This window comes from Lepus europaeus, chromosome 18 (genome assembly GCF_033115175.1).
Source record: "Lepus europaeus isolate LE1 chromosome 18, mLepTim1.pri, whole genome shotgun sequence".
Taxonomy (NCBI): Eukaryota; Metazoa; Chordata; class Mammalia; order Lagomorpha; family Leporidae; genus Lepus; species Lepus europaeus.
Window position 1 is genome coordinate 38,834,586 of NC_084844.1, and position 13,432 is coordinate 38,848,017.

Below are 13,432 nucleotides of genomic sequence, written 5' to 3' on the forward strand. Positions count from 1 at the left end.
CCCCACAGATAGAGGCATGAACTCCACTTGAGTTTGGCCCCAGAGGAGTGAGTAGCAGAGGTGAGGCTCAAAGCCCAGGTGTATTTGAACCAGAACTTGGTTCCTTTACCACTCTGCAGCAGTAGAGAACAAGGGGACTTAACAGAAAGGAGCAGCTGCCTCCTGCCCTGGTTGGCTGGGGAGGGAAAGAGTTGGAAGACAACAGGCATTTTCTGGCCAAATGAGCGCGGCCTCCTTTCTGGCCTGTTTGTGCAGAGTTTGATGTCTTTGGGTTGGTTTAGCCTTTGCTGTTTCCATAACATTCTCTTGGCAAGGTTCATACAGCATGGTGCCTGCCCCTGCTGCTGGGGTCCCGGTTTGTGATCCATCAAGCGCTGGCTGAGTGCCTGCCTCCTGGGTGCCAGGTGCATACAGATGGTATATATGCCCGCGAGGCCTTGAGGAGACTGGTGTCCACTGGGTATAGGAGAAAAGCTGGCGAACCTAAGAGGAGTGAGTGCATAGAGGTGGCAACATCCAGGAGGGAGTGATTAACAGGAAGTGGATTGGCCTCGGGCTTAGGGAGCTGATAAAACCAACACACACGCAGAGAGCAATCAAGTGCTGCCCTGCAGGACTGCAGCCGGCTCAGGCCCTGCAGGGTAGGCCAGCCAGAGTGGTTCAGGAGGGCTCTAGAGGAGGCAGGCCTTGGGCACCGAGCAACAGATGGGCTCTCTCCGAAGCTTGCTGGGAGCCGGGCACTGTGCTCAGTGTGTCGTTTCGTTACTTCACAGCCACCCGTGAGCGTGTTATCACTAAGGTCGTCACTTGGGAGATGAAGAAACGACTTGCTGAGGAGGGGGCGGCGAGTGAGCAGCAGCCCTGGCACACGCCCGCCTCTGAGAGTGCCCCTCCGCCTTCCCTGCCTGTTGTCTGCCTGAGCTGGGAGCAGAGGCACAGGCAGTGGAGTAGAGGTGTGCAGAGTGCACAGGCGGAGAGAGGCCAGGGAGGGACTGCTAGCGCCGGGGTGTGCTGTGTGAGTCCGATCCGGGGCGGGCGGTGGTGAATGAGAAATAGGAGAAGCTGTACCACCAGGTGGGAGGAATCAAAGATGACTCCCCAGGTTCCCAGCCTTCATCGTGATGTGCTCCTCCCTCCTTCCCTCCCTCCTTCCCTCTCTCTCCTCCCTTCCCCTCCCCTCCTTCAGTGCTTAGACAGTTAATGGATGTGGCTTTAGAACCTGGGTAGGGGAGCCTGCCTTGTAGTTAGTGGTTTGAAGCCCCCAGGTGACCCCAGTGTACACTCATGGTTGAGAACTGCTGATACAGGCTGCTGCTGCTTTTTTTTTTTTTTTTTTTAAGATTTTATTTATTTGAGAGGCAGAGCTACAGAGAGGGAGACAGAAAGAAAGGTCCTCCATCCGCTGGTTCACTCCCCAAATGGCCACAATGGCTGGAGCTGAGATGATATGGAGCCAGGAACTTCCTCCAGGGCTCCCACGCAGGTGCAGAGGCCCAAGGACTTGGGCCATCTTCCACTGTTTTCCCAGGCCATAACAGAGAGCTGGATCGGAAGTGGAGCAGCCGGGATCTGAAAATGGCTCCCATATGGGATGCCGGCACCGTGGGCGCAGGCTTAGCCCACTATGCCTCAGCGCCGGCCCTCTAGGCTTCTTTTTAACAAAAATCTTCGCTGGTGATTTTTACTATGTGGCGGGATTGAGAGTGGTTCCTCTAAGGTTCTCAGGGTCACCTGGCAGCCTTGTTGACGCTCAGGCTCCACCCCAGAGTTTCTGATTCAGTAGGTCTGGGAGCAGGGAGCTGAGCATTTGCTTTTCTAATCAGTTCCCAGAGGTTGCTGGAGCTGCTGGTCTGGGGACCACATGGGAGAACCACTGCTTTAACAGAACCAGGTTTCTCTGGTTTCAGTGGGAGGAACGAGATTCAAGAATGGTAGGGGTTGGATGTTTATTAAAGACAGGGTAGGGGCTGGCGCTATGACGTAGGGAGTAAAGCCGCCGCCTGCGGTGCCAGCATCCCATATGGGCGCCAGTTCGAGTCCTGGCTGCTTCACTTACGATCCAGCTCCCTGCTATGGCCTGGGAAAGCAGTAGAAGGTGGCCTAAGTGCTTGGGCCCCTGCATCTCTGTCTGAGACCCAGAAGAAGCTCCTGGCTTCGGATTGGCCCAGCGCTGGCCATTTGGGGAGTGAACTAGCATATGGAAGACCTCTTTCTCCCTCTCTGCCTCTGTCTCTCTGTAACTTTGTCTTTCAAACAAATAAATAAAATCTTAAAAAAATTTAAAACTGTTCAAGAAAGAGGTCAAAGGTGACCCAAGTAAATGGAGAGACACGTCGTGTTCATGGATTAGGAGCTGTGAGCATCAGTTCTCTCCACTCTGATAGATTTGATGCACTTTCTACCAAAATCCCAGACGTGAACTTTTTATAGACATAAGCAGGCTTATTCTAATTATACGGAAACATCAGTAACCTAAAATAACTAGAACAATTTTGAAAAAGAAGAGTAACATTGGAGGAATCAATTCACCCAACATTAAGACCGACTGTACTTGCATAGTTAGTGAAGAGATCTGTACTGTTGGCAGATTGACAGACGTGCAGATCAATGGGGCAGAATAGAGCCCCCCCAGAAGCAGACCCACACAAATAAACACAACTGATTTTTTTACAAAGGTGCACAAAGGATAGAATGGAGGAAAGATAGCCTTTGAACAAATGGTGCCGCAACCATTGGATGTTATAGGCCAAAATGATACTTAAAAACTAACCTCATACCGTATATAAAAACTGAAAACGAATCGTAGACTTAATTATAAAATCTAAAACGGTTGCCAGAGTTTTGCATAGCAGGAAGTCTTTGCCCATAGGGGTGTCTGTTTTTGGAGACCTGGCAACTCCACTTCTGATCCAGCTCCCTGCTTGTGTGCCTGGGAAAGCAACAGAAAATGGCCCAAGTGCTTGGGCTCCTGCACCCATGTGGGAGACCCAGAAGAAGCTCCTGGCTTCAGCCTGGCCCAGCCCTGGCTGTTGCAGCCATTAGGGGAATGAGCCAACAAATAGGAGATCTCTCTTTTTCTCTCTCCTCTCTGTAACATTGCCTTACAAATACATTTTTTTAAAAAATGAAATTATCAAGCTTTTATTATTTTGTTTGAAAGACAAATCTTTGGCTGATTCACTCCCCCAAATGCCTACAACAGCCAGGGCTGGGCCAGTCTAAAGCCAGGAGCCCAGAACTCACTCTGGGTCTCTCACAGGGGTGGCAGAGACTGAAGTTCTTGGACCACTACCTGCTGCCTTCCAGGGTGTGCATCTGTAGGACGCTGTATTGGAAGTGGAGCTGGGATGCACACAAAACTAGACACTCTAACATAGGATGCAGGTGTCCCTGACTGTGACCTCAACTGCTGCACCAAACACTGCACCAAGCCTCTTGTAGTCTTTCCAATAAATACAAAATTAAAATTTAAAGAATTTGAGGGGTGGATGTTTAGTGCAGTGGTTAAGCTGCTGCTTGGTATGCCCGAATTCCCCATGAGAATACCTGGGCTAGAGTCCTGGCTCCACTCCTGATTCCAGCTTCCTGCTAACGTACAGCCTAGGAGGCAGTAAATGATGGTTCTAGTTGTCGGGTCCCTGCCGCTTAGGTGGGAGACTTTGAGATCCTGACTCCTGGACTTGGGGAGAGAACCAATGGATGGGCGATTAGTCTCTGTCTCTCTCAAATTAAAAAAAAAGATAAATTGGACCTAATTAAGTTTTTGTCTTGTAAAAAAGAGTAAGTAGCCACATATTTAAAAAAGATTTAACAAAATTTTTAAATATTTAAAACATACTCTTAAAACTCAACAATAAAACTTTTTAAGAAGACTTACTTTATTTATTTGAAAGGCAGAGTTATATAGAGAGGAAGAGACAGAGAGAGAGAGAGAGGTCTTCCATCCACTGGTTCGCTCCTCAGATGACTGCAGTGGCTGGGACTGCATCATGCTGAAGCCAGGAGCCTGGAGCTTCTTCCAGGTCTCCCACGTGGTGCAGGGGCCCAGGCACTTGGGCCATCCTCTGCTGCTTTCCTAGTGTATTAGCAGGGAGCTGGATCAAAGGTGGAGGAGCTGGGACTTGAACCCCAGTGCCTGTATGGCACCACTATGCACAGCACTGGCTCCATAAAACTATTTTTTTTTAAACTTCAGACTTTTTTTTTTTTTTTTAAGTTTTATTTTATTTATTTGAAAGAGTTACAGAGAGGTAGAGACAGAGAGAGAAGTCTTCCATCTGCTAGTTCACTCCCCAGATGGCTGCCACGGCCGGAGCTGGGCCAATCCGAAGCCAGGAGCCAGGAACTTCTTCTGGATCTCCCACGTGGGTGCAGGGTCCCAAGGACTTGTGCCGTCTTCTACTGCTATCCCAGGCCATACAAGAGAGCTGGATCAGAAGAGAGCAGCCGGGACTAGAACTGGCGCCCATATGGGATGCTGGCGCTTCAGGCCAGGGCTTTAACCCCCTGTGCCACAGCGCTGGCCAAAAGTATTTTTTTTAAAGATTTATTTATATTTGAAAGTCAGAGTTACACAGAGAAAGGAGAGGTGCTGCTCGTCACAGGGCAGCAGGTCTCATAGAGCTCCTCGGGGGCCGAGCGGGATGATGAGTGTCAGCGGCAAACGAACCACACCAGAGCCGGGAGATCAGTCAATGCCCAGGGTGCAGCCTGGTTCTCGACTTTCTTGGGAGGGGGAAAAGCTTTTATAGATACAGAAAGGGGGCTGTCCAGGGCACAGGGAACCAAGCCAACCAGCTGAAAGGTAAGGCAGGACACGAGCCGGGCACATCCTCACGGGCCAATCACAGCTGAGGACACATACTGTTCATGAGTACAGAAGTCTCCTGTCAGGCCAGGTACCTCCCCCGGGGGCCATCTTGGGTTGTTGGAAACGCTGAGTCACTGGAACACGGAAGTGCGGCAAACTCGAGTAAAGGCTTAGCGGCCTTGTTTGAAGGCTTAGCGGCCTTGTTTCCTTTTCAATTGGAGCCCCCGCAGAGAGGGAGCGAGAGGAAGAGAGATCTTCCATCTGATGGTTCACTCCCCAGATGGCTGCAATGGCCAGAGCTGTGCTGATCCAAAGCCAGGAGCCAGGAGCTTCTTTTAGGTCTCCCACGTGGGTACAGGGGCCCAAGGACTTGGGCCATCTTCCGCTGCTTTCCCAGGCCATAGCAGAGAGCTGGATTGGAAGTGGAGCAGCCAGGTCTCAACCCAGCGCCCCTATGGGATGCTGGTGCTTCTGGCCTGGGGGTTAAGCTGCTGCGCCACAGCACTGACTCCTCCATAAAACTATTTTTACAACAACTTGGATGGCTCTCAGGGAAATGATACTGCATGAAGAAAAAGCCAATCACGCCTGTTGTACAGCTGCAGAGTTAAGAGCTGGGCAGAGCCAGACTTGACGATGTCACCAGAGCCACAGGCCTCTCCTGACCATGCGAACTTCCTGATACTGAGGCAGAGTTCAAGAGCTTGTCCTACTATGAGAAACAGTGACTTGATCAGCTCTTGTGCTGACTGCTGATGTACAGTGTAATACTTCATCCATTTTAGTATTTTTTTTCTCTGTTTTGTTCTAGTACTATTGGTTGAACTCTGTAATTAACACACAATTATTCTTAGGTGTTTAAATTTTAATTGAAAAGTGATCCCTGTTAAATATAAGAGTAGGAATAAGAGACGGAGGAGATGTACAATTTGGGACATGCTCAATTGGACTTGACCCAAATGGTGGAGTTAGAAATGTGCCAGGGGATTCCAATACAATCCCATCAGGGTGGCATGTACCAATGCCATCTCACTAGTCCAAGTGATCAATTTTAGTTCACAATTGATCACACTGATAGGTCTAAGAGTCAAAGGGATCACACAAACAAGACTAGTGTCTGCTAATACTGATAGAATCAAAAAGGGAGAGAAAGATCCATCATGGGAAGCAGGACACACAGCAGACTCATAGAATGGCAGATGTCCTAAACAGCACTCTGGCCTCAGAATCAGCCCTTAAGGCATTCGGATCTGGCTGAAGAGCCCATGAGAGTATTGTAGGCATGGAAAGCCAAGACACTGTGGCAAAACAAACAAACAAAAAAAAAAAAAAAGAAGAAGAAGAAGAAGAAGAAGACCTAAATGAAAGATCTCTGCGAGTGAGATCCCAGTGGAAAGAATGGGGCCATCAAAGAAGGAGGTACCTTTCTCTGAAGGGAGGAGAGAACTTCCACTTTGACTATGACCCTGTCGGAATAAGATCAAAGTCAGCAAACTCAAAAGGCCTCCATAGCCTTGGAAACTCATGACTAGAGCCTAGGGAGATTACTGACGCCATAAACAAGAGTGTCAAATTGTTAAGTCAACAACAGGAGTCACTGTGTACTTACTTCTCATGTGGGATCTGTCCTTAAATTATGGTCCAATGTGAAGTAATGCTATAACTAGTACTGAAACAGTATTTCACACTTTGTGTTTCTGTGTGGGTGCAAACTGATGAAATCTTTACTTAATATATACTAAATCAATCTTCTGTATATAAAGATAATTGAAAATGGATCTTGATGTGAATGGAATGGGAGAGGGAGCAGGAGATGGGAGGGGTGTGAGTGGGAGGGAAATTATGGGGGGAGGGAGCCATTGTAATCCATAAACTGTACGTTGGAAATTTATTTTTACTAAATAAAAAATTAAAAAAAAAAAGAGCTTGTCCTTCGCAGTTCTCCGTAGTCTTCTACAAACACAAGCATTGCTGTTGAACATGCAAGGGGCTGAAAATCTGGCATCATCAAGAAACCAGCAAAGGAACCGGCGTTATGGTTAAGCCACCTCTGGAAAAGCAGCAAGTGCTTGGGCCCCTGCCACCCACCTGGAGACCCACGTGGAATTCCAGGCTCCTGGCCCAGCCCTGGCTGTTGCAGCTATTTGGAGAGTGAACCCGTGGATGGAAGATCTTTTCCTCTGTCACTCTGCCTTTGAAGTAAATAAAATAAAATTTTAATTAAAAAAAAAAAGCCAATCGCAAAGCTACATCGTGTATGATTCTGTGTACATAATCCTAAAATAACCATGGAGGTGAAGAATGAGAGGATGGGAAGGGTAACACGAGGAAGACTGTCATAATGGATGCGTTCTGTATCTTGATCGTGGTGGCGTGTGTGTGAGAAAATGGTGTGAACCATGTGGGGTCATGTACACACTGGTGAGATCTGAATCAGCTCTGTGGATTGTTTCCTGGTTGTGACATTGTACTACGGGGCAGTACACTTTGCAGTACCAGATGTCACCATTATGGTAAATCAGGTGAAGGGTACATGGGCCCTCCTTGAGTGATTTTAGCACATTTTTTTGCAATTTCCTGAACATCTGTTTACAAAGCTAAAAAAAAAAAAAAATTGCAAATCATGGGAAATGCTGTCAGGAAAACCCATAATGAGCTGAGATGGAGAATGAAAGGAAGACCTTTTGGCAGGGTGGCCTGGGCCCCTCTGGAGAGGTGAGCTTTGAGCTGAGAGTGGAAGGAGGATGAGGACCAGGGAGGAGTGTTTTAGCCTGGCTCCCTCCCAGCAGGAAACTCCACCAAGAGGAGCTGCCTGGCCAGAAACGTTCAGAGCATCTGACAGAGCTGCTGTTGGGAAGGAATACTTCGCTTTTCTTTTTGCTTTTCTATTTAACTTGCTGATTGTTTCTCTTCCCTCTTCTTCTGCCATCAGCCTGGACAAACTGCTTGATGCTGGTCTCTATACTGGAGAAGTAACTGAAATCGTAGGAGCCCCAGGTAGCGGCAAAACCCAGGTATACATGAGGCCTGCGGCCTGGAGGATTGGGGATGCTGGATCCAAAGCCCTGGACCCCTGGGGGCCCTCTGCCAGTGTACTTGTGGGTTGGGAGCTCAGAAGAGAAAGGATGAGTGAGGAGGAGTGGGGCTTGGACTTGGCCCCTTTGTGTCACTGGAATCTGGACAAAGTCCAGTGGGGAGCTCCTGTCTCGGGCCCTCTGTGAGCGCTCAAGTTCACCTGATCCTCTGTCCTTTATTCAGGTATGTCTTTGTGTGACTGCCCATGTGGCCCATGGCCTCCAGCAGAACGTCTTGTACATTGATTCCAATGGAGGGCTGACAGCCTCGCGCCTCCTCCAGCTGCTGCAGGCTAGAACCCAGGACGAGGAGGAACAGGTGAGGGGCAAGACAGCTGGGTTTCTTTGAGATTCTGGCAGAAGAAGACCCCACTACCCCCCTGTACCACGAGGCTTCTGGCTGTTTGGGTGAATGGTCATTTCTTGTTTTGAGACTCGCTGTTCTAGAAACACTTCCTGTATTCCTCAGGCCTCCCCTGTTAATGCCATCATCCCAGCTTGGGTGCCACCCACACCATCCCTTCCAGGAAACACTCCCAACTCCTTGTGTATCAGGGCTGGCAAACACCCAGCGTCTTGTTTCCAGCCCATTTCTTGTCCATGGCAGGCATCACTAGTCAATTGTATCACTCTCCCAGTGGGTTCTGAGTGCTTTACAGCTCAGCACCCAAGCGGCCACTGCTGTGAGAATTGGTCCATTAGACAAAGCCCATTTGCCAGCCTCGACTCAAGTCCTTGGGTCTGACAGCTTCTTCCCCTTCTCAGCCTTGTAATCCAGCACCCCCCGCCTTCCTTGAGCCCTTGCTCCTTCTTACTCGAAGTCCCTGCTTCTCTCCCCACTCCTCAGGCAGCAGCTCTGCAGAGGATCCAGGTGGCACGTGCGTTTGACATCTTCCAGATGCTGGATGTGCTGCAGGACCTCCGAGGCGCTGTGGCCCAGCAGGTGAGCCTGCTGATGTGGTCCTCCCTGCTCTACCCAGCTTGCCACGGGCTCGCTGCGTGTGGACAGGTGTTGCAGGAACGCAGATGTGCTTGCCGGAAACAACCCCTAGAACACAAGGATTTTGTTCTGTTCACGTATGTACCCCCCACTAGATCAGTTAGGAATACTTTGAACTGTAAATAAGAGTGACTTACGGAGACTTGAACTTCAAGGACATTTAGTTATCACATATGAGCCTGGGGATTGCTGTTGCTTAGTATCAGAGCACTGAATTTTTGTTTCTGATTCTCTTGTTCTTCCCTTCATGATTGTAAAGTGGCTGCTTTAGCTCTAAGCGTCTTGTCACACAGCCACAACCATATTCAGAGCAGCTGATAGATGGTTCTTTTCTGTACTTTGCTTTTATCAGGGAATAAAGTCTTTCTCTAGATCCCACTAGTAGACTTCCTACTTTCCCATACATCTAGTTGGCCAAAATTGAGTGGTATATGTTTCTTGAATCAGGAATTAGACCCGCCTCCCCTGAAAGTCATACTTCTGACCAGCACTGAACACGTTCAGAGTCCCATTAGCAAGGAAAGGGTGAGGTCTGAGTGACATTTGAGTTGGTGCCCTGCTTTACTTATGCAAGATTTGGGTTTCTTATTCATGACTGTTAGATCTAGAAGACACTTTGATACAATCATTTGGTTCATCTCAAACTTTTTCTCTTGCTGCAAAGTGTGAAATGTTCCCATGGGTATTTCCAGGTTTGTCTATAAAAGTATATGCTTTTTACAAACTTTAGAACATAGTATAATTGAATACTTGCTATAAGATTTACAGCTGATCATGGCCTACCAGAGTGTTGAGACATGAAGTTTAGTCAATTTTTTTTTCTTTTTAAAAAATATATATTTATTTGAGAGGCAGAATTATAGACAGTGAAAGGGAGAGACAGAAAGGTCTTCCATCCACTGGTTCACTCTCCAAATGGCCACAACACCTGGGGCTGGACCAATCTGAAGCCAGGAGCCAGGAGCTTCCTCCAGGTCTTCCCCGTAGGTGCAGGGGCCACTGCTTTCCCAGGCCATAGCAGAGAACTGGATCAGAAGAGGAGCAGCTAGGACATGAACCAACACCCATATGGGATGCTTAACCTACTATGGGTGGAGGCTTAACCTACTATGCCACGGTGTGGCCTCCTAATTTTTTTCTTTTTTAATATTTATTTTTTATTTTATTTGAAAGGCAAAGTTACAAAGAGAAAGAGAGACCTTCTGTCTCCTGGTTCACTCCCCAAATGGCTGCAAGAGCAAGGGTTAGGCCAGGCTCAAGCCAGGAACCTGGAACCCTATCCAGATCTCCCATGTGGGTGGCAGGGACCAAAGTATTTGAGCCATCCTTAGCTGCTTTCCCAGGTGCATTAGCGGGGAGCTGGATCGGAAGTGGAACAACTGAGACTTGAACTAGCTCATATGGGACGCCTGTGTTGGAGGCCGCAGCTTAGCCCATGATACCAGCACATGGGCCACTTAACTCTCATTTTAAAAAAGAAATGATTTATTTATTTGAAAAGTAGCATGAGAGAGATTTTCCATCCCCTGGTTTATTTCTGAAATGCTCATAGCAGCTGGGGTGGGCCAGGTCAAAGCCAGAAGCCTGGAGCTCCATCCAGGTCCCATGTTGGTGGCAGGAACCCAAGGCCATCATTTGTTGCCTCCAAGATGCATTAGCAGGGAGCTGGATTGTAAGCAGAGGTGGGACTCCTCAGACCCCAGGCATCCCAATATGGGATACAGGCATCCAAAGCAGCATCACTAGGATACAGGCATCCAAAGCAGCTACAATGTCTACCCCCAAAACTCTCATTTTTGTTTTACTTATTTATTTGACAGAGATCTCCCATCTACTGGTTCACTCTCTAAATGACCATAACAGCTGGAGCTGGGCCACACCAAAGCTAGAATCAGGAACTCCATCCAGGTTTCTCGCGTGGGTAGCAAGGACCCACATACTTGAGGCATCCCCTGGTGCCACCCATGTGCACATCATCAGGAAATGGGTAGGGAGGTTGGGACCAGAGCCAGGATTTGAATCCTGGGACTCTTGTAGGATGCCGGCATCCACAGTGGTATTTTTAACAAATATTTTTTTTTTAAATTTTTCTTTTCTTTTCTTTTTTAAATTTATTTATTTATTTATTTATTTATTTATTTATTTATTTATTTTTTTGACAGGCAGAGTGGATAGTGAGAGAGACAGAGAGAAAGGTCTTCCTTTTGCCGTTGGTTCACCCTCCAATGGCCGCCGCGGTAGCGCGCTGCGGCCAGCGCACCGCGCTGTTCCGATGGCAGGAGCCAGGTGCTTCTCCTGGTCTCCCATGGGGTGCAGGGCCCAAGCACTTGGGCCATCCTCCACTGCACTCCCTGGCCACAGCAGAGAGCTGGCCTGGAAGAGGGGCAACCGGGACAGGATCGGTGCCCCGACCGGGACTAGAACCCGGTGTGCCGGCGCCGCAAGGCGGAGGATTAGCCTAGTGAGCCGCGGCGCCGGCCCACAGTGGTATTTTAAGTGCTGCACCAGACACTTGCTCCAACCCTCTTGGTTTTACAGATGAAGAGAGTAAAGACCAGAGAAGTTTCCCAAAGTTACCATGCATTTAGGACAAGAACTAACCTATGAACCAAATCCTTCAATGCCACGTCACAACACTATATTTCTTTACTGTAAGGCAACTAAGTGGTATATATTCTTCTACTGCACGACAAGTTACCACACACTTAATGACTTAGCACATTTATTATCAAAAATCTAGGTATCCTAAGCTGGATCCTCTGCTTGGGGTCTCATAGAGTTGTGATCAAGGTTAAACCAGACTGTGTCCTCCCTGGAGGCTTACAGGTTGGCTCAGGTTGCTGGCAGAGTGCACTTCCTGGTGGTCTCAGCTTCTTGCTGGCATTGGCTAGAGGCTGCATTCAGCTGCTAGAGGCTGCCCATTGTTCCTGCCACGAGGCCCTTGCCACAGGGAGCCAGTAGCATGGCCACTGCTTCCTCAAGATGAAAGGAGAGTGGGAGCAAATAGAAACCCCGAGTCTTTTATGATGGTTAAACCACATCCCAGTTACTTTGCAGTGTAATGCACCTGATCAAGAGAGACATTCCACTTTGAAGCCTTGTTGATGATAATGGACAAGCTGTGGTAGATTTCCACACCTCCTAGCTTCACTCTTACATGGGTAGGTTTCCCTTTGCCTGAATACTTCATAAATAAGTAATCATTTTACCAGTATTGGTGAGCATTCTCTCTATGTTATTGTTTACTCACTAAGAAAGTTTCTAAGACTTTGAGAACTTACTATGCACTGACATGATCTAATTTGCTTCTCTTGGGAACCCTGGGAGGCAGGTACTATGATTTCCCCCGTTTTGTCCTTCAGAAAACAGAGTTGGAAAAGTAGCATAACTTCCTCAAGATCTCACAGGGATATAGAGAGCTGGGGCTCAAAGCAGGTGGTTTGGCTGCAGAGCGTGTGCACTTGACCATGACCCAGCCTGCTAGCATCCCACCAGCATGTAGTGAGACTGCACAGGCACTGGGAAGAGCAAGACATTCCTCCTGCCCTCAGAGGAGCCGAGCAAGGCGGAGGCAGAAGTCTGTGCTATAACAGAACGCACTGTGCCAAGTCCTTGACACAAGCAGAACAGAAGAGGGCTTCACGTGTCCGAGAAAGAGGGAAAAAGGGTCATCAATTCCGGGTGGGGAACTGTTTCATCTTTCAGTCTCACCTGGCTAAAATGAATTATTGTACATTAAAGTAGTGGCTCAGATTTTGCAAACTAGGAAAAAATACTTCTCTCTGTCTCTGTCTCCTCTCTCTCTCTCTCTCTCTCTCACACACACACACACACACACACACGCACACACACACACAATGGTTGTACGACTTCAAGTCAAATTCGAAAGCCTATTTGAAAAAATAAAAAAGAGTGACATTCCAACGCCACTGATGTCATATTGGTCAGAAACAAGTCACACGTATCCCCACACTCAAGGGGAAGAGATTATATAAAGGCCTGAATACTTGAGGGTGGGGCTGTGGAGTCCACTCTCAGGTCTGTCAGCCACAGATGACCCGATGGCTCCATGGTCGCAGCAGAAGGCTTGCTGTGCCACTTAGCCATAGAGTTCATCCTGCTGTCCCAGAGGGGTCGGGGATGCCGAGCCGATTTCAACTTGAGCTTTTTTCTTTTCTCCCATCTGCTCGTAGACACGCTAGTTACTGAGACTCCGTAGCTGGAAGGTGAAGGGAGACTTGCTGAGTATCCGGTACCTGGCCAAGGGGAAGTGGGGGAAATGTGGTAGAAGCAGAATCACAATATAAAAAGGGAGAAAGGAAAGGAAAATGAAAGCCGGTTCAGGCCCAGAGAAACTAGGAAGGTGCCAATGTTTGGGCAGAGACAGGAATTAGGACTTTGGGTGGGTGTTTAGCCTAGTGGCTAAGACGCTTATATTGCAGTACTCTGGTTCCTGACTCCAGCTTCCTGCTAATGTGGACCTTGGGAGGCAGAGGCAAGGGCCCAGTTAATTGGATCTCTGCTCCCCCCTCTTACCGCCATGTGGGA

At 48.4% G+C, this 13,432-nt stretch overlaps 1 protein-coding gene across 1 annotated transcript in view; it reads left to right on the forward strand.

Moving 5' to 3' along the window:
* The window catches only part of RAD51D (RAD51 paralog D), a 30,379-nt gene that overhangs the window by 1,502 nt on the left and 15,445 nt on the right, over window positions 1-13,432 (forward strand). Inside the window, exons 4-6 of the mRNA XM_062216294.1 lie at window positions 7,743-7,824; window positions 8,069-8,203; window positions 8,732-8,827. Of these exons, the coding sequence (XP_062072278.1) occupies window positions 7,743-7,824; window positions 8,069-8,203; window positions 8,732-8,827 (313 nt within the window). The remainder of the gene's footprint in view (window positions 1-7,742; window positions 7,825-8,068; window positions 8,204-8,731; window positions 8,828-13,432) is intronic.